Raw genomic sequence first — 25,993 nt, 5'->3', positions numbered from 1 at the left:
CCAATCGCTCAGACAAACAAGTTTGTTTACATTTGTAGGAGGTAATGCTGCCCGCTTCTTGTTTACAATGTCACCTGAAAGTGAGAACAGGTGTTCGCATGGCACTGTTGTAGCCGGAGTCGCAAGGTATTTACGTGCCAGATGCTCTAAAGATTCATATGTCCCATCATGTTCCAGAGGACATGCATCCATGCTGATGACGGGTTCTGCTCAATAACGATCCAAAGCAGTGCGGACCGATGCATGTTCATTTTCATCATCTTAGTCAGATGCCACCAGCAGAAGGTTGATATTCTTTTTTGGTGGTTCGGGTTCTGTAGTTTCTGCATCACAGTGTTGCTCTTTTAAGACTTCTGAAAGCATGCTCCACACCTCGTCCCTCTCAGGTTTTGGAAGGCACTTCAGATTGTTAAACCTTGGGTTGAGTGCTGTAGCTATCTTTAGAAATTTCACATTGTTACCTTCCTTCTGTTTTGTCAAATCTGCAGTGAAAGTGTTCTTAAAATGAACAACATGTGCTGGGTCATCATCCAAGATTGCTATAACATGAAATATATGGCAGAAAGCAGGTAAAACAGAGCAGGAGACATACAATTCTCCCCCAAGGAGTTCAGTTTAATGCATTTAATTAATGCATTATTTTTTTAACGAGCATCATCGACATAGAAACGTCCTCTGGAATGGTGGCCACAGCATGAAGGGGCATACAAATGTTTAGCATATCTGGCATGTAAATACCTTGCAAAGCCGGCTACAAAAGTGCCATGCGAACACCTGTTCTCACTTTCAGGTGACATTGCAAATAAGAAGCGGGCAGCATTATTTCCCATAAATATAAACAAACTTGTTTGTCTTGGCAATTGGCTGAAACAGGACAGAGTGGATTTGTAGGTGCTAAAGTTTTACATTGTTTTGTTTTTGAGTGCAGTTATGTAACAAAAAAAATTCTACATTTGTAAGTTGCACTTTCACGATAAAGAGATTGCACTACAGTACTTGTATGAGGTGAATTGAAAAATACTATTTTGTTCATTTTTTTTACAGTGCAAATATTTGTAATAAAAATAATATAAAGTGAGTACTGTACACTTTGTATTCTGTGTTGTAATTGAAATCAATATATTTGAAAATGTAGAAAAACATCCAAAAATATTGAATAAATTTCTATTGGTATTCTATTGCTTAACAGTGTGATTAAAACTGTGATTAATCATGATTAAAAAAATTAATCATGATTAATTTTTTTGTTACATCATGTGAGTTAACTGCGATTAATTGACAGCCCTATTCTTTATACGTTACTCCTTTCCTATGTGTCACATACACCTCAGAGCTCTCTCCAGCTGCAGCAAAGAGCAAAATCCCCCATTGTATTCAGAGCTGGAATCTCACATTAGAAAACTGTTGGTCACTACAATGTATTGCTGAGGATATCTGGAATTTCAGCTTCCCCCAGTGTCCATAGATGGCCAGTGTTCTCTTCCAGCACCCTTTATTAGCTGTTGTAGGCCCTGCTTATGCTGGGGGAGCCTCATTCTGAGTGAGATGCATTGTTGTCTCATAAGCCCTGTCTCCAGCATGGATGTGAGGACAATAGCAACTGAGGAACAGCATGTTGCCAGACCAGGTTCAAGCTCCAAAATCCTCTAAGATGTTGCTGTCTTCCCACCCGCATTATTACTATGGTTTTCCTAGGACAGTGCAAGCCTCTGTTGTGTTCAGCTTTGCAGGAGAAGAGAGTCTTTATCATTAGGACTCCTCCGGTGCAAAGGCACCCTCTGTTTTCCCTTCCTCACAAGGCCCGAGAGAGATGCTGTCAGCCAGCCTCAGTATTGTCACAAAGCTCCTGAATCCTCATGAGCTCTCTCTACGAGCATGGCTTGTCAGAGAATTATCACAGGGGTCAGAAAGGCATTTTCCCCATGTGCAGCAGTGCAACCCTTGCCAGGTGCAATATGGGAGATTTCACCTTCCCCTGAAACACAGCATGCATTATATTAGTCTAGAGGAATTGATGGTGTGATCTGCTATGGCAGAGGTAGGATTCTGGGTGACAGTTGCCCTTGTGGTATTGGGGACTGTGCCGTTCAGGGCTAAGCTTCTCAGATAGAGTCTGGGCAAGATGTTTTGAAGCCCTTGTTATTATGCACAGCCAGTTGGAACCGGATACAGAATAAAGCAGAGCTCTTGCAAGTTCCTTAAGCACTGGGTGATCACTCAACACCACAGCTCTGGGGTTCCTCTAGGAACCAACCGTTCCAGTCCTGCTCCCACTGCTCATCCCTGCCCCAATGATCTGCTCCTACAGTTCCATCCTGATCTATGGCAGCTCCTGCTCCTCCTGTCCTGGCCGTCCCACACACAGCTCTGCCAATGCATAGATATCCTGACCTGCAACAAGTTAGAACCCAGAGGTTAATGCACAGAACTCTTCTACCACTGGGAATGCCCCTATCGGAAAAAAAGATTTCACATGTTAAGACCCAGCCTCTGAGACAGCTGACTTCCTGTGTACCTGAGTGGCCCAGCTGCAGACGGAAGGTCTCCCTCCCTGCTCCCTGGCTCTGAACCTGACCTCTTCTTCTTTCATCTGCATATTCAGAAGCACCTTGAAGCTGGTTGGCTGCTATTGGCCTCCCCATCCCCCTCTTTAACAGGGACCAAGCTCAGAGGACTCTTCAATGCCAGTGCTAGTGCTTCAGTGCCTCTTGTTTGCCACACTCTCCAGACACTCTGGGAACACAGGGTACCCTGCAGGCGCCTACCATCCCACCCCCCACACACAAAGGGGGACCAGGTGAGTGAACCATCTCCCTGGGGAGGAGAGAGACTAAGCTGGTTCCTATTCAGGGTTTACATTGAAAACTGGGAAATCTGGCAGTTTTGGGGAGTCTCTCCATGGGGAGGGTTTGCAGAATATGGCTCTTCTGAGGAGGTTTGCAGATGCTTGTTGGGGAAGTTTGGGGTATAATCTGGTTAAGGGACGGTATTTTCAGGAGATGTTGAGGGTAGTCTGGCTGTTGGGGGGGTCTTTTCTCGGGGAGGTTTGGGGGGTGTCTGGCTGTTTGGGGTGTCTGTTCCTGGGGAGGTTTGGGGGGGTGTCTGGCCATTTAGGGTGTCTGCTCTTGGGGTGGTGGCCTGCTGCATTCTGAGTAGCCTCATTTGGGATTTTTCTCTCTTTCTTGTAAAGAAGCCTGGGTAGCTAATAGTAACACTCAGCATGAATAATGACAGGTTTCACAGTAGCAGCCGTGTTAGTCTGTATTCGCAAAAAGAAAAGGAGTACTTGTGGCACCTTAGAGACTAACAAATTTATTTGAGCATAAGCTTTCGTGAGCTACAGCATCCGATGAAGTGGGCTGTAGCTCACGAAAGCTTATGCTCAAACAAATTTGTTAGTCTCTAGGGTGCCACAAGTCCTCCTTTTCTTTCAGCATGTATAGAGTGCTTTACAAACATCCACTAATTAATGTGATGAAGGACCTGAGGGCTCTGACAGTGACCTGGCAGGAACAATTCACCCAAGAGCTAATGTACAAGTAAGGGCAAGACCTCCATTGCCATAAACACTGACCGGGACCAAACCTGAACTCCAGGGCATTAACATGTACCTTGCAAGAGGTAGGGGGCACTGACTTGAGACTCCTTCCCTTTCCCACCCCTCCCAAAGCATTTTGGTTGTCCCCCGGTGCCCGGGGTTGCCTCGGTCCTAGAGGCTGAGAAAAGCTGGTGTGTTCAATGAAGGTAGGTGAGCTGGAGCCATCCCCAGCAGCAGTGGAGGAGACCCCTGTGTGCAGAATTGCCCTGGGTCCGGGAGAAGCAGCATTCCTTGCTGAAGAATCCAGTGTATCTGAATGAGAAGGGAGTGAGCAGGGCATCTCCATGTGCCATGGAAGGCAGGGTGCAGAGTACATTCTGCTTCTAAGAGCAGATGCTTTGGAGGGAGGGATCTGAACATTTTCCTCAACTTGTCCCCTGGGCCCCTTGATGTGGGTGACTGGAGGGATTCTGCCAGGCCCCAGAGATGCAGCCTCTGGCCTCATCCCTCCAATACTGCTCTTTCTGAGGCTATTTTTTGGTTCTGCATAGCATATTGGGGAATGGCTGCTGGTGCACAGGGCACTCCCTGTGTGTGCCAGATCCCTCATGGGCTACAGAAAGATTGAAGAAAACCACGAAAATTCAGTGGTGCTGGAACTGGAGGTGCTGCTGCACCTCCTGACTTGAAATAGTAATAACAAACACCAAATACATGGTTTCCATCATCAGCACCCCCACTATAAAAATTGTTCCAGTATCCCTGCAAAAATTCAGCCAAAAGGGTCCCTTCAAGACAATCAGCAAATGCTCGGTTCCCCTATTTAGCACTCCTGGGATGCACAGGGAACTCACAGAGTGCATGCAGCCCTGCTCCATCAATTCTCTGATACAAGGTTTAAAAGGTGACCACGCACATTTACAAAACCCCTCATTCCAAAGGAAGATGAGGAGGTGTAGGGAGCTTTTCAGGAGGGAGAGAAATAGGTTGAAACTGAGGGCTTGTGTCCCACTCTGTAACTCTTTGTGAGGCAGGAGCAGCTCAGGTTAATGGGAAAAGCTGATTCTAGTATTTCTGGACAAGCTGAAAGTTTATGGCCAGCTCAATAGCTATCTATTATATTTACAAGGAGCCTATCACTTTGGTATCTAGAGCAAGAAAGCTTCAGTTTAAGGAGTTTGTAAGATCCTTGACTTTACCTTTTCAGGTAAAAAAGATGAGGCACTGTGCGGGGGGTGAAGTGCCAAAAGAAGGAGGTTCTGCAACAAACTGGTACATTAAAGAACAAGTCTCCAGTACATATGCCATACATCCAAGTGGTCTGAAAAAACTCAAGAAAGAAGTGGCTGAACTATGCAAATATAGGAATTATATATGGCTTTATTAAAATTAGCTCCTATACCAGAGGACTGGAGGGGTAGAAAATGTTAAGTCTATCTTTAAAAAGGTTAGTAGGGATGATCCTGGGAATTACAGACCAGTGACCCTTACTTCAGTCCCAGGTAATAGACAGAAATTATGATGGGAATGGGCGACGGGATGGATCACTTGATGATTACCTGTTCTGTTCTTTCCTTCTGAAGCACCCGGCACTGGCCACTGTCAGTAGACAGGATACTGGGCGAGATGTACCTTTGGTCTGACCCAGTCTGGCCGTTCTTATGTTCTTATGAAAGACAGAATGATAAAATGCCTAGATGAGCATATGATGGGGATAAAATAGCAGGGTGTCTGTAAGGCCACACAGATTTCTGTGCGTGTCAACAAACAGCAGAGGGATACAAGAGAAATGGTTGCTATAACTTACAAAAACTTTTAAAAAAAAACTTTGACCAAGCCGCTCACAAGAGGTTGTTAAGAAAACGAAACAGTCATTGGGTGACAGGCAAAGTACACTACTGCGGTAAATTGACCTACGCTATGCAACTCCAGCTACGTGAATAACTATACTAGACGCGATAAATCAACCCCTGCTGGATCGATCGCTGCCCGCCGATCCAAAGGGTAGTGTAGACAAGCCCATAGAGTAGGACTAAATGGTCAATTTCCAGCAGGGCAAAAAGTTTCCCAGGGTCGGTGAACATATTTATTAATGCTATGGAAAAGAGGGAGAACACTGGAGTGGCAACATTTACTGATAACACAAAGGGTGTGTCTCCACCGCAGTGGGGAGCGAGTCTCCCTGCTTGAGTAGACAGATCCGCCCTAGCGGGGCTCCAGCTACCCTGGGTCTGAGCTTGGGTGGCTGCCTGAGCCTCTGCAGCAATTCTTAGCGTGCTAGCTGGAGCCCAGCTAACACGAGCATGTCTCCCTGGGCTGGCAGGCTCGCTCCCAGCTCCAGTGTGGACATCCCCTAAGATATTTAGGTTAGTCAAGTCTAGAGAACACAGCGAGAAACTTCAGAGCAACCTAACACAGCCAAGTGAATGAGTAGCATGACAGCAAATGAAACTCGCTTTTGACACATAAGAAATAATGATCTGAATTACTCTCACACACTGGTAGGGTCTATAGCCGTGGTTCCCCAACTGGGGTTTGTGAACCCCTGAGGGTTTTTGAAATGTTACAGGGGGTTCTTGGGAAAAAATTCCCTAATGGTGGACAGAGCTGTCCCTAGGGACCCCAGACAGCATAGGGCCAGCAGTCCAGAGCCCCTGGACTTCCAAGTGCTAAGCAGATCAAAGCAAGCACAGCTATCACACCGAGGAGATTTAAACTTCAAGACTCCTTATAAGAAATGGAAAGGGAGGTGGATATTTGTTGCTGTTTTTAAAATTAAATAGGCAGCTAGTACTGTTTTTTAAATTATTACGAAGAACAAGTTTAAGCTTTATTGTAACGTGCGTTGTTTGCCTGGACTGCTCAAAACCTGAATGCTTGTGTATGAGGAACTCTTTGAGTTGGCTTCTTAAATACCTGCATGCTGTTTCACATCTGATACTCCTTGATGAAATGTAAGGAGCCTTGACTTATAACAGGCTTATTCAAAGCGATACAAGCTACGAAAGTGAGATCTTGGAAGAATGTTGCCATTTTCATAATGTAATAAAAATACTGTAATGATAAATAATAATTAATAATAAATAGTGAGTAATAAGCATGGCATAAAAACAAATTTTATATTTCCAAGATCACTGCTTTTATAATTTATTCTCAAGTAAAGGAGAAAATCCCTGGAAATGTTCATTTTTAGGAGGGGGTTTGCAAGACTTGACATTTTAGTGAAAGAGGTTCACAGGTTGTTAAAGTTTGGGACCCACTGGTCTACACGAACTGTAAACACTCAGGAAAAAGCCCAAGGTGTTATTGTAGGCAGCGTAATAAAGCGTCTGTTCAATGTGCAGTGGCAGTTAAAAAAGCAAACTAAATGTTAGGCTGCAAAAAGAATGGCACATAAATCAGTAGTATGACCTTACCTGGAGTGCTGCTCAATTTTGGTCACCCTGTCTCAAAGGGATATAGCAGAAGTAGAATGGATTCAGAGATGGGTGAGCAAAATGATGAGTGGCAAAGAGTAAAGAGAGATTGAAAAGACAGGACTGTTCAATTTAGAGAGGCGATATGCTAGAGCTGTACAAGATAATGCATGATTTAGAGAAGGTAAATCCAGCACTCCTATTTACCCTTTCTTGTAATATAAGAGCAAAGGAATGTTCAGAGAAACTGAAAGGCAACCAGCTGGAAACTGGACATATATTTTACACAATGCATAATTAACCTGTGGGATTCACTGCCACAAGATAGCATTGAGTAGAAGAGCTTAGTATTTTCCTATAAGGATCAGATGTTTCAAGGATAATAAGAACAGCTACTGACATATTAGATATTATTTTAAAATGGTTAGAAGTAATATAAACCCTCCTGCTTCAGGATGTAATCCCCAGCCATGAACTGAAGAGGGTTAAAAGGAAAAAGCCCTATGGGTGGGTTATTCTGTAATTGTCCATTACAAGGTTTCTTGCATCTTCCTCTGCCCCATCTGGTACTGGTCACGGTCAGAGACCGGGTATTGGCTGGTTGGAGCACTGCTCTGATCTGGTATGTTAGTTCTTATACTCCTAACTGCCAGGTCAATGGCTCATGCTCTGCTCATCTAATCCCCCCAGCCCCACTCCTTTCATTTTCCTTTTTAAAAAAAGCTCCTAGAAATAAAATGCAAAGCATTGTTTTAACTCCTTAGTTCTAATGTACATTGATAACTGGAGGCAACATTAAAGAGTGTCACTGCTTCTGGATCAGTGAAACTTTTGGATAGCACTGCCAGCTCTGCAGCTCTTCTGAGCCTGATGCTGAATGGTACCTGGGTCTGTGTGTGTCAGACCCTTCTTACCCAAGCACTAGTCCTGCTTCAATGTGTGTATGCCTAGGTGCTGTCAAAGTTTGACTCAGACTCACAATTTATCAGACCACTCTGTTTTATTAGCAAAGCTGCTCTGCTAATACATTTAGAAGTGAGCCCCCCGAGTGGGGCTTGTGTCTCTTAATTTATACAGTTTTTTGGAGAACAAGTTACAGAGAAGTTACAGACAAAAGAAGAAAAAGATTTTAGTCACCACCCTTCGAGATCCCTGAGACCAGTCACGTATCTTCAATTACCTGCCACCCTTAACAATCTCCTTTAACAGCTTCCAGTTAACTTAACTAATTGCCCTTCACACCTTCCATTCTGATGCCTGCTTCTTAGACGTGCTGGCTCTATCTTAATTGCTTCTCCATTCAAAAGCCAACTGTCCCTACGTGTGCTCCCTCAGATACTTTGTAACATGTTTTGGCATGCCCTCTCATAAACAATGTATCCAGCATGTCCCCTTATACAACGTTATACTTATACAATGTTATACTTCCACAATCCCCCCTTTTGGTCAAGGCTACGCCCATGACCAATGACTTACTGGATTCCATACATCAATCGTTCTTTTTCATTACTTTCACTGGTGACATTTAACAACATTAGATTAGCACTCTGGTTAGGGGTAACCTGATGGATGGTGTGTCTTGTGCAGTTTTGGATACAACAAGAAATCAATTGAAAACACACAAAGATTATTAGAATTCCAAATAGGATAGTCAGGATTCCTTGAAACAACCAGTTTCTCAGACTAGAGAAATTGAATAAGTTACTTATCCATTTCCACAAGGAACTTGGTTCTTCATGGGGAAGGTATGCAATTTGCTCCAGATGGCTAGCACGATTTATTACCTCATTAGTATTATCAGGTATGCATACACAGCATTCTGTTCCAATTAGAGCACAGGTCCCTCCTTTGGCTGCCAGTATTATATCTACTGCCCGATGGTTTTGGAGGGCCACTTGTCGGACCGCTCCTGCTTCTTTGGCTAGAGCTTTTAAGCTCTCTCCTGTTTCATTGGCCATGATCTCAACCACCGCTTGTAACCTTAAAAGCCTTTTCGCATGGTGGATTACCCCCCCTATTGGGACTAAAGAAATGCCAACAGCTTCTTCCCAAGTTAGGGGGCTTATGTTATCCACATACCATTTAGCATCTGGCAAGTCCCTCCTTTTTCGCCTGAAATTATGGAGGCGATTTCCTGGGAGGGATTGAAGCACCTGGAATTGTGGGAAAAGCTGAGCAGGATAACAGATACCTGACCAATTTGCTGGTAACACAGTGTAAGCATTTTCCCCACAAACCCAATGATGTCCCATTAAAGCTGGGAAGGGTTGACTGCAACCCTTTGACATGTAAGAATTTACGAAGGAGGAATAGTATCCCCCAAAGGGCACAGGATGATTTTCACTGGGAGAAGAGGTAGCATTCACATGACATTTGTAGATGGTGCTGTTTTTCTCAGGGAGGCTGTAGGGGGAGCAAGAGATTGAATCTTTGGTTTGATCCCAGGTTGAGAGGAAGTTTATCTTTCCATACCCGGTTTGCCATTCTCCAACCTTGTTTGAATAGTCCCATACACCATGGGACACGATGTATTGGAGACAGCTGCTCCTCCCTAGATTCAGCCCTGTCCCATTACACACCCAGCACCAGTGGCCCTTTCCTTTCACCACACTTATAAGTTTAGGAACATATGTTTTTCCCAGCCCCCAAGTGTCATTTTCCTTCCATGTCCTTTTAAGTGGATAGGGTTCTCCAGCAAGCTCTGAGGAATTCAAAGGGATTGCCATGGTGGGGATACTAGCTTGTGAGTGAGCTGGGATGTGGCTGCAGACCCAGCGATTAGAAATATTCAGGATCTGGGCTATCTGCACCTGTTGTTGGATGAAAGAATTGTCACTGTCACTCTGGATTCCCCAGACCCTCAGGACACAGTAGCTGAGGATTAAGCTTCTCAAAGGACACATGTTGGAAGCAGGACCCTTTCTGGTTCTGACAACCCCTTTCGAGGGAACCGCAGTCACGGTTTTACGTCCACCAGGCAGCAGGCGCTAGGCTCACTACTGCTTCTTGTTTGTTGGGTCCTGCTGTCTGCTTACCCTCTGCTTCTGGCAACCCTTACGAGAGCGCAGATTGTAAGGTATTGCAGGCTGTTCCTCTTTGTCTTCTGGGGTTGAAGCTGGTTCTGCGTGGTCTTGCAGAGGTGCTTGGTCCCCTTGAGGTGGTGCTGGCTTACACTGTGAGGCGTGGATCCATGCAGCGATGCCGGATAATTTCACTGCTGTCTGGGTGGTGAGCAGTACCTGGTATGGACCCTTCCACCGGGGTTCCAAGGCGTGCTTCCGAAGGTGGTGCCGCAGGTAGACCCAATCACCAGGCTCAAGAGTGTGACAGGCAGCAGAGGTGGGTTCCGTTGGCCAAGCTGCTCGCACCTGCAAATGGAAGGAGCTCATAGCTTGCATTAACCCTTTGCAGTACTGGAGGAGCGTGCTGTGAGTTAGGTTTAGGTCTGGGGTTGGGGTAATAGTAGCCATTGTTCGCATAGGGCGTCCCATGATGATTTCAAATGGACTCAATTTGTGTCTCTGGGATGGGGATGACCGAATTTCCATAAGGGCCAGTGGTAAAGCAGCTGGCCAGTTTAACCCTGTGGAACTACAGATTTTTGCCAGCTTATTTTTAAGCACACCATTTCGCCTTTCAACTGCCCCTGCACTCTGTGGATGGTAAGGGCAGTGCAGTAGGTGGGTGACATGTAATACCTGGTTTAGATGTTGAACAATTTTTCCAGTAAAATGTGTTCCCTGGTCACTAGACAAAGTGGCAGGAATTCCCTTGGTAGGGATAATGTGGTTTAACAGACATTTTGCAACGGACAATGAATCAGCTTTGCGACAGGGAAAGGCTTCAATCCGACCCGAAAACAGACATATTATAACTAAAATGAATTCATATTTCTGACACTTTGGCATTTGTACAAAATCAAGTTGCCAGTGTAGGAAAGGTGCTTGAGGCAAACCCCGGAACCCTTGTGTTACTTTTACAGATTTGCCTACATTGTGGCTTTGACAAGTAACACAAGCGGCACAGTGGCGGGTTGCAAAGGAGCTGAAATGGGGAGCCCACCACCCCGCCTTACTCATAGCAGAGACCATCCCCTCCTTGCCGACATGCAAAACACCATGTAGCAGGGCGGCTAGAGACGGGTAGAGTGAGAGGAGAGCGGAGGACAAGGGACTCAGACATCTCGACCAGGCGCGCTGCAGCAGCTACAGCGCGTAGGCAAGGGGGTAAACCCTGGGCTACAGGGTCCAAGGTTGCAGAAAAATAAGCCACCGGGCGATTTCTGTCACCGTGCTCCTGAGTAAGAACCCTGAGGGCACAAGCAGATTGTTCGTGACAGAAAAGGGTAAAAGGCTTGTCATAGTTAGGTAACCCTAAGGCAGGGGCAGAGGCTAAATTCTGCTTAAGGGAGATGAAAGCAGCATTTGCTTCAAGTGGCCATGGCATGGGGTTAGGTACAGAGGATCGAGTGAGTTCTTGGCGTGGTTTAGCCAGAGAAGCATATTGGGGAATCCATTGCCTACAGAACCCTGTCATGCCTAAGAATTTTCTGATCTGGCGTGGAGAGCAAGGCTGGGGAAAGCTAAGGATGGCTTGTACCCGGGCTGGAGAGAGTGTATGGGAGCCCTGGGAGAGAAGGAAGCCTAGGTATGTGACAGAGGTTTGGCAGAGCTGCAATTTTGTGCGAGAAGCCTTATGACCCTTGTTCGCTAAAGCTGTGAGAAGTGTTAGTGAATCAGTTTCTGAGGCAGACAGAGAGGGGGAGCACAGGAGTAAGTCATCCACATATTGGATCAGTGTGGATCCTGATGGGAAAACCAGATCAGCGAGATCCCTGGCTAGGGCTTGAGAAAAATAGGATGGACTCTCTGTATACCCCTGGGGAAGGGTAGTCCATGTATATTGCTGACCCTTGTAGGAGAAGGCAAAGAGATACTGGGATTCAGAGTGAACTGGGACAGAGAAGAAAGCGGAGCACAAATCTACAACAGTAAAGTGGGTTGCATTTGGAGGAATAGACGCTAGTATTGTAGCAGGGTTAGGAACCACTGGAAAAGAAGGTATGACAATACGGTTAATAGCTCGAAGGTCTTGAACAAATCGCCACGATTTGCCATCAGCCTTTTGAACTGGGAGGATAGGGGTGTTACAGGGGCTGGAACAAGGGACAATAATTCCTTGTTCTTTTAATGCAGATATAACTGGAGCAATCCCAGCCTCTGCCTCAGGATTCAAAGAATACTGAGACAGGCGAGGCAGAGGTTTGGAATTGTCTACAGTAATCCGAACTGGGTCAGTATTTAATCGGCCCACTTCAGATGGGTGAGATGGCCATAGGGAGGAAGGAACCTGAGAGATTAGGTGCTCTAGGGACGGAGTTAAGGGACAGCAAGGGACCGGAGTGGAGAGGGAAGTTTCAGACAGCAGGGAGGCTACAGAATCCCATAAGGAAGACTGAGGGATTTGCAGATAGACACCATCTGGGGAGCAGTAAATAGAACAGCCAAGTTTGCATAGCAAGTCCCGTCCCAGAAGGTTTGCAGGGGTGGAATCAGAGAGGAGGAATGCATGCTCCTCAGAGAGGGGACTGACCTGAACAGACAAAGGTTTTGAGAGGGGAAAAGAGGTAGGGATCCCTGTAATGCCAACAGCAGACACAGATTTTTCCAGATCGGGGAACCTCAGGCAAGTCAGTGGTGCGGATTGTAGAAAGAGAAGCTCCAGTATCAACAAGGAAAGGGAGAGAGAGATCATTTACAGTCAGGACACATTCTCCAGTAGGGGACAGAGGTAATAAGGGAGCTAAAACTTTGTGAGGTTCCCCAGCATCCCGTCATTGTTGGGGTGAAAAATAGGGTTGGGGATCAGCTGGAGGAACCAGCGGGGGGTTCACTTGATTTCCCATACAATTATTAGGTCGTCTTGGACACTCTTTTTTTCAGTGTCCAGGCTGTTTACAGTAGTTACAAACCCCAGTTAATCCAGCCCCCCGCCCCCTTCCGCAACCCCGTCCCTGTCCCCGGTGTGGTCTGCTTAGTCCTGAATAATGCTGTATCTGCAGAGCCATTAACTTTTGGGAGGACTGTTCCTCCTTTCCTTTTAAAGTGCGGTGGCAATGCTCTGCTACTGCCAGCAATTTGTCCATGGTTTCAGTCTCCCATCCCACACTTATTCGTTTTAACATGCTGCCTGTGGCAGGGAGAAGACCATCAACAAATGCATGTGCCAAGGCCCCCTGCCCATTTACATCGGGCGCTTGTATTCCTGAATGTTGTAGGAAAATATCAGTTAGCCGGGACCTATAGTCGCCTGGGCTTTCTCCTTGCCCTTGCTTACAGCAACGTATTGCTGTCCAGTTTGTTTTAGGAGACCACACTTTGGGAATGGCTTGATGCAGGCGCTTCCAAAGAGCCATATACCGGTCTCTGTATGCCGAATCTGGGCCAGTACTTTTTATGGTTGAGTGGCGTGCCTCAGCTGGCCAGTCTGCGGCAGCCAACCATTTTTCATAATAACTGGCAGGAGCTAACAATTTACACAGTTGGAGGAGATCTGTCTCAGAGGGTTCATAGGTTTCACAGATTAACAGAAACTCCTCAGCAAATTTGACAGAGTTTTCCTGTGGTTTGGGAAAACTTTTAACTGTAGATAAAAGTTCCGTACGAGTCCAGGGCTTATAATCCCATATGGACTCACTTTCTCCCATCTTAAGGACTCGTAAGGGTGCCACAACAGTTTGATCAGAGTCTCTCATTAACCTCCCATCAGGTTCTCTTTTCCAAGAAGAGATGTCAAGAGAATCTTTGCAGTCTGCTTTGGATTTCTTCTTCATAATATTTTGCAGAGCTGCGAGGCCAATGAGGGTATCTTCTTCACTTTCATTATTTGTAGTCACTGACGATTTTTCCTTTTCTGATTTCTTATTTGCGCAGGAGTATGGTGGGGGTCGGGTTTGATCCGGATCATTGCACAGGACTGGGCAAAGGGGAGCGCTCGGACTAGTGGTGGGAGAGACTGCATCCAACTGAACTGTTAGTTTTTTGATAGAATTTTTAAGAGAGGTGAGTTTTGACTCAGTCCATCTACGATTTGCCTCTTCCCACCACTGCATGAAGCAGTCTACTTCTCCTCTCTCCAATTTGGTTTTTGGGAGGACGAGTTTGCTTTTTAAAGCGTCCACTCGATCCTTGTCCCAAGAACCTAACAGTGGCCACTGTAATTTGGGGTTCTCTAGAGCTAATTTGGACCATTTTTCAAGAAACCTACAAGAGTCCGGACCCCTCCTAAAATACATAAAATAAGCTGGAGTTCCCTTAGGGAACTGTTCTACCTTAGACTTCTGATTACCCATCCAGGAGGACTTCACACAGCACTCACACAAGAAGGAAATTCGGGCTCAGCAGAGCGGTACCCGGTGCAACACACAGAAAGGAGCCCACAGGCTACTGCCTCAACTGCCCTTGCTTTCACACCAGGGGTTATACCCAAGGCGTGGTGCGGCTGCAGCTGTGCAGATTCCACTTATTCAGACTGTGGGGACGGGGACCCCTTGGTCAGCCAGTCTCCGGACAGAGATGGCTCCCAGATTCACACACACACCACGGGGAAGACGGATAGACACAAAGACAAGACAGTCCTCAAACCGGTTAAAGCACAAAAATAATAATTACCTGAGACGTCTGATTCCAGAAGCTGGGTCCAAAGACCCCTACCCGAACAGAGTGGGAACCAACAAGTTCAATGGCATAGACTGCGCTGCTGCTGTGTACCTTTCTGTCTTGTGGAGGATCGCTTGGACTAAGCGTCCAGGCGCCGGCTGCCACGATCGTCCTGCAAGGCAGTCAGGGATCACACAGCCTCAGTGAAGCCGCTTGCCATCTCGGTGGAACCTCCAAATTGTCAAAGTTTGACTCAGACTCACAATTTATCAGATCACTCTGTTTTATTAGCAAAGCTGCTCTGCTAATACATTTAGAAGTGAGCCCCCCGAGTGGGGCTTGTGTCTCTTAATTTATACAGTTTTTTGGAGAACAAGTTACAGAGAAGTTACAGACAAAAGAAGAAAAAGATTTTAGTCACCACCCTTCGAGATCCCTGAGACCAGTCACGTATCTTCAATTACCTGCCACCCTTAACCATCTCCTTTAACAGCTTCCAGTTAACTTAACTAATTGCCCTTCACACCTTCCATTCTGATGCCTGCTTCTTAGACGTGCTGGCTCTATCTTAATTGCTTCTCCATTCAAAAGCCAACTGTCCCTACGTGTGCTCCCTCAGATACTTTGTAACATGTTTTGGCATGCCCTCTCATATACAATGTATCCAGCATGTCCCCTTATACAACGTTATACTTATACAATGTTATACTTCCACAGTGCCCAGTGCTGACAGTCATCTTACTCAGGAACAACCTGTGCCCCGCTGTGGGTGCATTCAGATGCTCAATGCTGGCAGAACCAGGCACCATCAGTGCCCAGCCTCAGATATATTTGTATGATACTAATGAGTGTACTGAGGTGCTGGCTATTCAAACTGAGTTGTGTGTAATGTCTGATACCTGTATGTTTCAGGCAGAGGCAAAGTCCCGTAGCCTACACTCTGAGGATTTTACATGTGTTTGCATTATCATCCACATAGAGTCACTTTTCTGAACATTAGTATTCATGTATCCAGACCCTGGGAAGGATGGAGTAGTGAGGCCACCACAGAGAGATTAGGCACTTGTCTATTCTCCAGTTGCCACAGCCCCAGATGTGGGAAAGCCTTGTGAGATGTAGGGATGCACAGAATGCTAGATGTATTCAACAGCACAAGTGAGCAGGGGAACACAAAGATGTGGGGCTCATGAAGAGCAGTCAGATTTCTCCTTTCAGAATGATTCAGAAAGGGTTTTCTGCAATGCGAGGTAAGCCAGGACAGTCTGAGCTGAAGTGTACCCCTAAGTGCCACCTTCTTACAACACCCACCTCAAGCTGAGGAACTTCAAGGATACAGCCCTAAGCTCCCTTTCCTGAGCTAAGGGGCACCTCAGAGAACCTCTACCAAGGCTTGGTTGAAACAGAGTTTGGATCTGAAATCTCTCTGGGTATTTATACTATGCTCATCACCACTGTATCTGAGTGCCTTACGGAATTCCATGGGTCCACCGTGTGGTTTAATCAATGCGGTTTTGTGGTTCTGTCTACCTATCTTCTGTCTCTCTTTAGGCATTTACGTTGCACACATTGTCTAGGATTCTCTTGCTCTGGATTGTGGGGAAGGGTGTATAAGACATTTAATATTATTTATTGGGAAGCTCTGGCAAGGAAGGCAGCAATGAGATTTGTGATCATTTTAACCTCTCATGGAAGGATAATCCGAAACTACAGGCTGGCTGCTTAGAAAGTTCTGCCTCCTGTAGCTGACAGTTCCACTGTTCCTGGGGATGCAAATACCGTGGCTGCAGAGAGAACCTGGGCCCGAACCATGAATGATCATATATTGAATGGGGAGCCCTTGTACTGTCCCGAACACCAGGAAGGTGTGCTCGTGCTGTCCTGCATTGTATAACAGGTAAGCTCACATGTTTTTAACTGGCTGGAGGCTTTTCAGCACTGGTGGGTGAAGTGGGTTACCGTTGAGTAGGGAGGTCGCAGAGAATCAATCACAGGGAATCAGTGAGGAGGAAATGTTCCCACACAAATGGAGAGCTGACATAGTAGAGGTCACTGCGTAACATTTCTTGCTCTTTTCTCAGCTCCAGCTCTCAGAAACAGCGGGCACATCAGCAGTCCTCAGGTCCTAGGGTGTTCCCGTATAACAAGTACCGTCATCGAAACAACTGCTGAGTGGCAACTGTTGAGTGTCAGGTCTTCATCTTCAAGAGTGGAAAAAACTATGAATGGGAGCTGTGTCTCTGAGCAGGATGGAGATAGCTCGAGTTCAGGACACGCAGGTGGGCAGAAAGAAGAGCCCTGTCTCCAAAGAGACTCGTTGTTCTCTTCCCCCAGTGTGTCCATCATATCACAACTCCTCAACCAGACAATCGCTAACAGGAGCCTGGATCCAAACTTCCTTTTCCCTTCCTTGCAGACAACGGAATCACCCCAGGAAGCCAGGGACTGCCCATCTTTTAAGGAAGGGACACCAACCCTGGCCTCCCCTCTGTGCTATACTCCAATCTCCAGTTTTGGTGACACAGACCAGTTCTATAATGAACACTTACGAGCTAAGAGGGCCAGAGTGGAAAGCATTATCCGAGGTATGAGCCTCTCACCAAACCCTATCACACTTGGTACCAATGGGGAAAGAGACAGAGAACGCCCTGTGGAGAAAAGAAGTGAGAACTACAGGGAGAACAAGAGAAAGCAGAAGCTTCCCCAGCAGCAAAGCCCACATGTAGCACAGCTTGCAGGAAGAGGCAGGAGCAGTGCCAAGGCAGAGGAGTGCCACCAACTGAAGGAACAGCTTCAAGTTTTGCAGCAACAGCTGAGGCAGCTTCAAGAGAAATTCTTGAAGGTTTATGAGTTCAGTGATTCAGATCAAAGCTATGAACGGATGGAGAAGACTATGCACTTACTGAAGGGGAAGTGTGGAGACAGTCTAAATGAAAGCCGTCAGTCTGCTACCAGTGACCAACACACAACTCTTCTTCGGAGGAGCATCTCAGAGATGGAAGAACACAAAGTGTCAGAAGAAGAAAGGAGAATGGGGGATCTGGGTGAACTGTCCTCTGAAGAAAGAACCTTTTCTGAGACATTAAAGCATGAGCTAGCCACAGTGGTATCTCAGACGGTGGACACGGTTTTAAAACAAATATTGTCCAAGCCATCAGGCCATCTGGCTCAGCTGTACAACAGCCTCCCAATCTCAGTGTCAGACAGCAGAAGAGAGGATTTTGCCACTGAGGAATACTCCAGCAGAAAATGGCTTCCTGGGGCTTCCTCCCAAAATTTGGTAAACTCACTGACTGAAGCCCACACAGAGGCCTTGTCGCTAGTCATGGAGAAGTCTCCAGACTTTCATGCTCACCCAATCAGTTCAAGAATAGCTAGAAAACCCTGCCATGTGCCTAACATGAATCATCCCTTGGTCATGACTTCTCAAGTTCAAGAAAAACAGATTCTTAGCCAGCTACTAGAGTACAGTCAAAATAGCCATTGGAACAGCAGTCCTCACAGAATTGCCTCTTCCCCAGACTGGTCTTCTCAAGAGTCCCTAGATCTACCTTGGAGAGCAGTCAAATTGAAGTCATCAGTCATGAGACACCAGCAATATCCAATGTCCCTTAACACCACTGAAATGGAAAATTTGACTCTTCTTCCAGCCAGGAAGGCAGAATGTGGAGAGCTGCAGACTGTGATGGATGGGATGCCCTTCTCCTCAGTCCATATATCCTTTAGTGACCATTAAAGATCAGCAGTTAGAGCCTCAAACATGAGTAGCTGCTCTTAAGGTTGCCCCCTCACCTACATGCATGAACCTGAGACAGTACAGGGGCTGGTTAACTAACAGGGTTTCATGTACTACTGTGAGAAAGCAGGGCATCAGGCTCCCCTTTCACATTGTGCTGGCAGAGGGGCCTGGGCAGAAGAGACCAGCTGACTCAGATCTGAACCCTCCTGAAGGCCTAACACATAAGCTCCCTCTCCTCCATTCAGGAGGGCTGTACTGAGCTCTGTTCACTTTTCAAAGTAGCAGCCGTGTGAGTCTGTATTCGCAAAAAGAAAAGGAGTACTTGTGGCACCTTAGAGACTAACCAATTTATTTGGGCATAAGCTTTCGTGAGCTACAGCTCACTTCATTGGATGCATTCAGTGGAAAATACAGTGAGGAGATTTATATACACACAGAACATGAAAAAATGGGTGTTTATCATGCACACTGTAAGGAGAGTGATCACTTAAGATAAGCTATTACCAGCAGGAGAGTGGGGGGGGGGGAGGGGGGAGAAAACCCTTTGTAGTGATAATCAAGGTGGGCCATTTCCAGCAGTTAACAAGAACGTCTTAGGCTTCAATAGAGACTGGGAGTGGTTGAGTCATTACACAAAGTAAAAAGAAAAGGAGTACTTGTGGCACCTTAGAGACTAACCAATTTATTTGAGCATAAGCTTTCGTGAGCTACAGCTCACCTCATCGGATGCTTATGCTCAAATAAATGTGTTAGTCTCTAAGGTGCCACAAGTACTCCTTTTCTTTTTGCGAATACAGACTAACACGGCTGTTACTCTGAAACCTACACAAAGTAAAACTATTTCCCCTTGTTTATTCCCTCCCCCCCCACTGTTCCTCAGACGTTCTTGTTAACTGCTGGAAATGGCCCACCTTGATTATCACTACAAAGAGTTTTCTCTCCCCCCCCGCCCCCTCCTGCTGGTAATAGCTCATCTTAAGTGATCACTCTCCTTACAGTGTGCATGATAAACACCCATTTTTTCATGTTTTGTGTGTATATAAATCTCCTCACTGTATTTTCCACTGAATGCATCCGATGAAGTAAGCTGTAGCTCACAAAAGCTTATGCTCAAATAAATTGGTTAGTCTCTAAGGTGCCACAAGTACTCCTTTTTTCTGTTCACTTTTGTTACTCCTGGTTTACCAGAAGGTGGCACTATTAGCTAACCCTGCTCATGCGAAAGACTCAGAGAAATCTCATTGTGGAAGACTCTTTGAGTTCTCAGCTTGCAGGAGCTCCCTCTCCCATCGGATCCCAGCAGAGACCCCATTAGTGACCAATGCTCCCCAAGATAGGCCCATGGACTGAAGCTTTCTGCCCACCCGGAGTGAACACATTTGATTTTTAGCAAAACTGTCCAGTGGACTAGCAAAAGGCCCATTTTGGTGCTAATGCTCAACACATCCAATGTTAGGGTTGCCAGGTGTCCATTTTTTGACTGGAATGCCTGGTCGAAAAGGGAGCCTGGCGGCTTTGATTGGCACTGCTGACCGGGCCGTTAAAAGTCCCATCAGCAGCGCAGCGGGGGCCTGGGGCTAAAGCAGGCTGCCTGCCTGCCCTAGTTCTGTGTGACTCCCAGAAGTGGCTGCCAGGTCCTTGCAGCCCCTAAGTGCATGGGAGGCAAGGGACGCTCCGCGCGCTGACCCCGCCCTAAGTGCTGGCTCCGCAGGTCTGGCTGGGGACTGCGACCAATGGGAGCTATGGGGGTGGCTCCTGCAGGTGTGATGGCAGCGTGTGGAGCCTCTCTGGCTGCCTATGCGCCTAGGGGCTGCAGGGACCTGGCGTCTGCTTCCTGGGAACCGTGGTAAATGCTGCCGGGACCTCCGCCCCATGAACCCCCTCCCGCACCCAAACTCCCTTCCAGAGCCTGCACCCCCACAACCTCCTGCCCCAGCCCTGAGCCCTCTCCTGCACCCCAAACCCCTCATCCCCAGCCTCATCCCAGAGCCTGCACCCCCAGCACAGAGCCCATACCTGCCCCCGCACCACAACCCCCTGCCCCATCCTGGTGAAAGTGAGTGAGGGTAGGGGAGAGTGAGCAACGGAGGGGAGGGGGATGGAGTGAGCATAGGCAGGGCCTCAAAGAAGGGGTGGGGCAGAGGTGGGGCTTCAGGGAAGGGGCGGGGCAGGGGTGTTCAATTTTGTGCAATTAGAAAGTTGGCAACCCTATATACATCACATTCCAAAGCACTTTACACACACTAACATATTATCCCTCTCCCTTCTGAGGTAGAGTAAATGGGTATCAATGTCTTTATTTTACATGTGAAGCTACTGAGACACACAGGTGGAGTGACTTTCCCCAGGCCCAGAGGATGTCAGTGACAGAGCTGGGAATAGAACCCAAGCGCTCCTGACTCACAATCCCATTCTCAGGCCATTTCTTAAATCTTGGTGGCCACATGATCCGGGCACTGAAAACCGATTTTCCACAAATGTTCACATTACTGTCAGCCAGGGTGGGGGCTCCTGCTGGCTGCAACTCTCCTGGGACTGTCAAGGGGAGAAGTGGTCACTAGTGGAGTCTTTATTGGGGTCAGATAATTAGAGGACTCCCTCAGATGTGGATTCCTCAGGAAGCACCCTTCTTCCATCACCCCCATTACCATACAGCAGAGAGTGGGCTGTCTGTGCAGAAGAGACATCATAGGTAAAGACAGGCATGCTGGAGGCATCCTTAGGAGTGTCTGGCCTTGTGCAAATTCAATGATTTGTATGTGCAGGAAAATAGGAAACAGCTTTTCCTTGACTCTGGAGTAAATCCAGGAGGCTCTGACCCCTGGCCACCTGAAGAAGGCCAAGCTGATGTTCTTCTTCACTCGCTACCCCAGCTCCACTCTGTTGAAAACCTACTTTCCTGATGTCCAGGTACAGCTGCTTAACCCAGCTCTGCTGCCAACCAAGCCTGACTGGCAGTGCTGCCAACCTCAAAGCTCCCGTTTTTGCCGATCGCATGTGAAAAGTAACCCAAAAGTCACCAAATCACAGTTTGCTTCCAAAAGCCCCAATTTTTGCCATTTCAAAGAAATCACCATGGTTGGCAACACTGGCAGTGGCTGCTCACTTGCACGCGGGCCACTTCTGGGTTTATACCCCATTGCTGCCCGCCCCATTGGCTACCACCCCGCCCGACTGGAGACATCCCACAGCCAAAAGTAGGGTGACCAGATGTCCTGAAATTATCAGGACCGTCCTGATCTGAGGGGCTTTGTCTTATATAGGCAACTATACCCCCCCCCCAAAAAAAAAGTGTCCCCATTTTTCACACTTGCTATCTGGTCACCCTGGCCAAACGGAAGCCCTGCTTTACCACAGCCAGGAGAGTTCTGTTCCCAAAGGTTCATGTGCCACGTGGCTTCTGCTGTCTGGGAGAGGTGGACTTAGTCCAGCTGCACATACACCTCAGTATCTGCTCATTCAAACGGCCAACAGATGACAGCAAAGAGACCGCGACTGGGGAGCAGCAGGGCTCTAAGAGTTTGTCTACATGAGCCCTGCAGTGCTGAGTATGAGGATGTGAACTGCAGTTCGCAGAAGAACGCTGCATGTAATCCCCCGCCCCCCCCTTCCCCCCCCGGACGCTGCAGATATGAACTAACAGATGCCCAGTTTGCATGAACATAACCCTCTTCAAACTTATGTGCATGCTGCAATTCACCCCTCTGTAGTCTGCACTGCAGGGTCGCACTGTCGCATAAAAAGCTGCCTGTTGCAGATTCAAGATTGTTTGTCGTCGAGGCCTTTCAAAAGTAGCCCAGATGATGAAACCTTGCCTAGGGTGGCAACACTGCTTACTGGCCTAATACCCTGGGTTACACTATCTCATGCTAGAGGGCACGAGCTCACAATGCTGTAGGTTCTCTATGTGCTTTAGCGGCCCCTATGGCTGATTATGGAGCAGCACTGTCTTCTCATTGGGCTCTCCCCACCTTGCCAGCGATAGTTTGGGTGCAGGGACAGCAGCTGCTTCAAAAAGTGTGTGTGTACGCAGGGGATAGAACAGAGGAAAGGATGGTCAAAATCTCGGGGTAGGAATGAGCATCCAGATGGTCCTCTGCAGCCATAACAACTACCCCTGCTGCACATACTCATCCCTGTGCAAAGGACATGGGGCATGGCTAGATGGGATGCTTTTGCCAGGGCTGATGGATCAAAGGAAAGTTTAAGCTAAGATTCCTGGGCACCATCTGTGACATATGTACCTGGACTGTACTCTCCTCCTAGGCAAAATACAAGGAGAATCTTTCCTTCTCTGTTGGCAGATGATCATTGAACTTCACCCAGTCATTCCCCATGTGACTGTCGGGGGCTGGGGGTTTGTGTTTTTGAGGAAGCTGGAATGGGTTCTTTCATATTTTTGGTGTCTAAGATTTCTACATTTATTTTCTTTGCTGAAATCTGGTTCCTTCTCATGGCGCCCAGTGGGAACAGGGGTTTAACTCTTCCTTGCTCCTCTGGTGCATGTCCTTTCACAGTTCAACCGCTGCATCACTTCCCAGCTCATCAAGTGGTTCAGCAACTTCCGTGAGTTTTACTACATCCAGATGGAGAAGTTTGCCCGGCAAGCCATCTTGGAGGAAGTCACGGATTCCAAACACCTGATGGTTTCTCGGGACTCTGAGCTCTTCAGAGCCCTCAACATGCACTATAACAAGGGGAATGATTTTGAGGTAAGACTGTGCTCAGCCAGGATGGAAACTTCGGGGTGCCCCAGAGTGCATCTAACCAATGGGTCTGCAAGCTGGGATCAGTGCCATCCCTTAGCTCCCATCACAGAGCAAAGGGAGAGAGGGGAAAACAAGTTCTGACCATAATTACAAAGGATAGAAAAACCAGGCCTAAGGACCTGCAGCCTTAATTCTGGCATCACTAGTACATGTAACAGAGTCAATTGAGTTTGTGCTCAGCTCTGCTTGTAATGGTTTGACTTAGGGGCTTGATGGTAAAAAGACAACTGCAGGCAAGTCATTTATGGGCTGATTTTCTCAGGCACTGGAAACCTGCAGATCCCATTGGTTGCAAAGGCTGCTGGGAAATCAGCCCATGCATACTTCACACTTGTCATCTTCAAAGCATTTTACGAATATTGATGGATTTCTTCTTACAGCTTCCAAGAATGTGTGTGAGGCATTAGTCCCATTGTAAAGATGGGGAATCCAAAATACAGCGCAGGTAACTGACTTGTCCCAGCTCACACACTGGGAGTCGTGTCACAGCTGGGATTGGGACTTCCTGGTTCCCAGTCCTGTGCTTACTCTGCTTGATCAGACCTCTCCATCTGATTATCTGTATTCTTATCCAGTGCCTGTCTCCATGGTCACCAAGTGTCCAAGTCTCAGGAGGGACCTGTCACCCCCATGTGCCCAGATGAAACTCTTTCTTCGCAAAGGCTTTAACTCTCCTGAGATGTGAAGGGTGGGGCTCTGGATGGTGCCTTATGTACTCTGGGACAACCTGCCATCTTATGGCCCTCATGGGAATCACCATGGACTTGGAGAGGGCAGTCTGAGCTGTATGTCCGCTTAGTGCGGAATCACGGGTTCCTTATGTGGGAACATTATGAGTGCTCACCCATCGTCCTGTAGGGCAGGACTAACCAGATCTTCTCCCCTAAATGGAGGAACTACAGCAGATTTCTGCCCTTGCTGTCCCTGAGGATGAAACTGTGTCCTGGTTGGGAAGCACCATATGGGAAAGTAGTGGAGGTTATTTGGGGGAATCAACCACCCTGCTATCCTGAATGAGCAGCTGGGCTACTTGTCTGGGAGGGGAGATTGGAGAGAGGTTCAGCTGCTGGGGAGCTGGGTATCCACCCCTGCGGGGATCGGGAAGGCTGCCAGTATCTGTCTCTGCCAGGGGGGAGGCCAGAAGAACCCCCTCTCCTTGTGTAGGTTTGGCAGGGTGTGCAGCAGCCCTTCCCATCCTCCTGGGACTTCCAGAATAGCACACTTGCCTCCTAAGTCTCCTTCTCTCTTTGTTTGCAGGTCCCTGATCGCTTCCTGGAGGTTGCTAGCAGGACCCTGCGGGAGTTCTTCAGTGCTGTCAGGACAGGGAAGGACTCTGACCCCTCCTGGAAGAAACCCATTTACAAAATAATTTCAAAACTGGACAGTGACATCCCAGATGTGTTTAAATCTTCCAGCTGCCTCCAAGAACTACTCCAGAGTTAAATCTGCATGGGAAGTGGCCTAAGACTATGTCATGCTGCAGCTTGATCGGAGAGAGGCTGGCCTGAGCTAAGCAGCTGTGGGCCCAGCCTACATTGTGGGTTATGTTACTAGTACAAACAGCAATAGCACCATTTATTATGACTATATCTAATCTGGTCTGAAGCGTGCCCTCCCTTCTGGTGAGGTCTATCTATTACATACGTGAACTGCCAGTATTTTATGTCACTCGTAATACCAGTGATCCCCAAACTTTTTACCTCATGGGGCCAACAGCCAGGCACTAGGAGCAGAGCCCCGGGAATGGGACTGTCTTCTGCGGCCCTGGGCTCGGGACTGGGACTGGAGCCACTGGCACAGGGCCAGCAGCTGGGGCTGGGAGCGGAGCTGGGTGGCGCTCCCTCTCTGCCCCCCACGGGGGCTGGCCCAGGCCCCAGCCACGCCCCCTATGGGAGTATGCCCCACAGTTTGGGGACCTCTCTGTTATACTTTGTAGCTCAAAGCAAGTGAGGCCTCATGCCTTAGACCTATAGGGAAGAAGGATGGTGGTTATGTCATCTGGCTGGAAGATCTAAGTTCTATTCCTAGTGCTGCCCTAGCATGCTGTGTGACCTTGGGCAAGTCACCTTCCCTCTCTGTGCTTTGGTGTCCCCATCTGTAAAACAGGGCTAATATCATTCCTGTTTATAAATCACAGAGGTCCCTGATGGAGGGTCTTAATAAAGGGCAAAGAATTCTTGGCCAAGTGAAGCGAGGTCCTACACTCAACAGCATTTCTGTTTTACCATCTGTTTGGAGTTAATATGATAACTTTTAAATACTGCAATGATCAGTTCCAAAATTCCAGGCCCCAGGACTCGCATCAGATATCAACAGGACTATCAACACGCCCATGTGATAGATGCAAAACAATAATTCCTACAATAGAGCTCGTAACGGAACAGATGGAGGAAGTGGGTGACATGAGAGAAGGCGGGTCCCTTTCCTGGCTCCCCAGCTGCTTCCTGTAAGAGTGCCTCTTAGCCTTTGCACGCTGGATCCAAACATTTGAGTCTACTTTTTAGTGTGCATTTGTGAAATAGTATAGCAGAAGAAATCGCTAGCCAACTACTCTCTCCTTTGCTGTCGCAGCAGACTTGGGGAGGGTTGGGGAGGGAGGGAGGTTTGAGCAGCTGACCTGAGCAGAGTCCCATGATCAGTTGCCATGAATCCAACTGATATTGTTCTGTAGTGCCATCCTTGATCAGCCACTTGCCTAGGGATGGAAACTCACTGAACTCATGAAATTAAGCTCCAAGTTCTCTTTGCACTGACTTGTATTTCTGTTGACATAAATTCCTTAACATCCTGGTGCCACATTTAACCTTCCTAACTGATAAAAGAGGAGAAGCCACCTGGTTCCCTCTTGTGCCAGCACTGTTGAGAGGACTATGATT

General features: G+C 47.4%; 2 protein-coding genes across 2 annotated transcripts; both read left to right on the top strand.

Annotated features, from left to right (window-relative positions):
• Positions 1–2,686: 2,686 nt before the first annotated feature.
• LOC141990146 (prospero homeobox protein 2-like) lies at positions 2,687–18,487 on the top strand. Its single transcript, XM_074957112.1, has 2 exons — positions 2,687–2,797; positions 16,691–18,487. Exon 2 carries the CDS (start codon positions 16,831–16,833, stop codon positions 18,343–18,345), a length of 1,515 nt encoding a protein of 504 aa, XP_074813213.1. The 5' UTR covers positions 2,687–2,797; positions 16,691–16,830; the 3' UTR covers positions 18,346–18,487.
• A 2,666-nt stretch (positions 18,488–21,153) lies between these two features.
• LOC141990147 (prospero homeobox protein 2-like) lies at positions 21,154–25,642 on the top strand. Its single transcript, XM_074957113.1, has 3 exons — positions 21,154–21,258; positions 22,866–23,060; positions 24,375–25,642. Exons 1-3 carry the CDS (start codon positions 21,196–21,198, stop codon positions 24,558–24,560), a joined length of 444 nt encoding a protein of 147 aa, XP_074813214.1. The 5' UTR covers positions 21,154–21,195; the 3' UTR covers positions 24,561–25,642.
• Positions 25,643–25,993: the final 351 nt, after the last annotated feature.

Source organism: Natator depressus, chromosome 6, assembly GCF_965152275.1.
Source record: "Natator depressus isolate rNatDep1 chromosome 6, rNatDep2.hap1, whole genome shotgun sequence".
Lineage (NCBI taxonomy): Eukaryota > Metazoa > Chordata > Testudines > Cheloniidae > Natator > Natator depressus.
The sequence above is the reverse complement of the archived record's forward strand: the minus strand, read 5'-3'. Positions and strand labels throughout refer to the sequence as shown.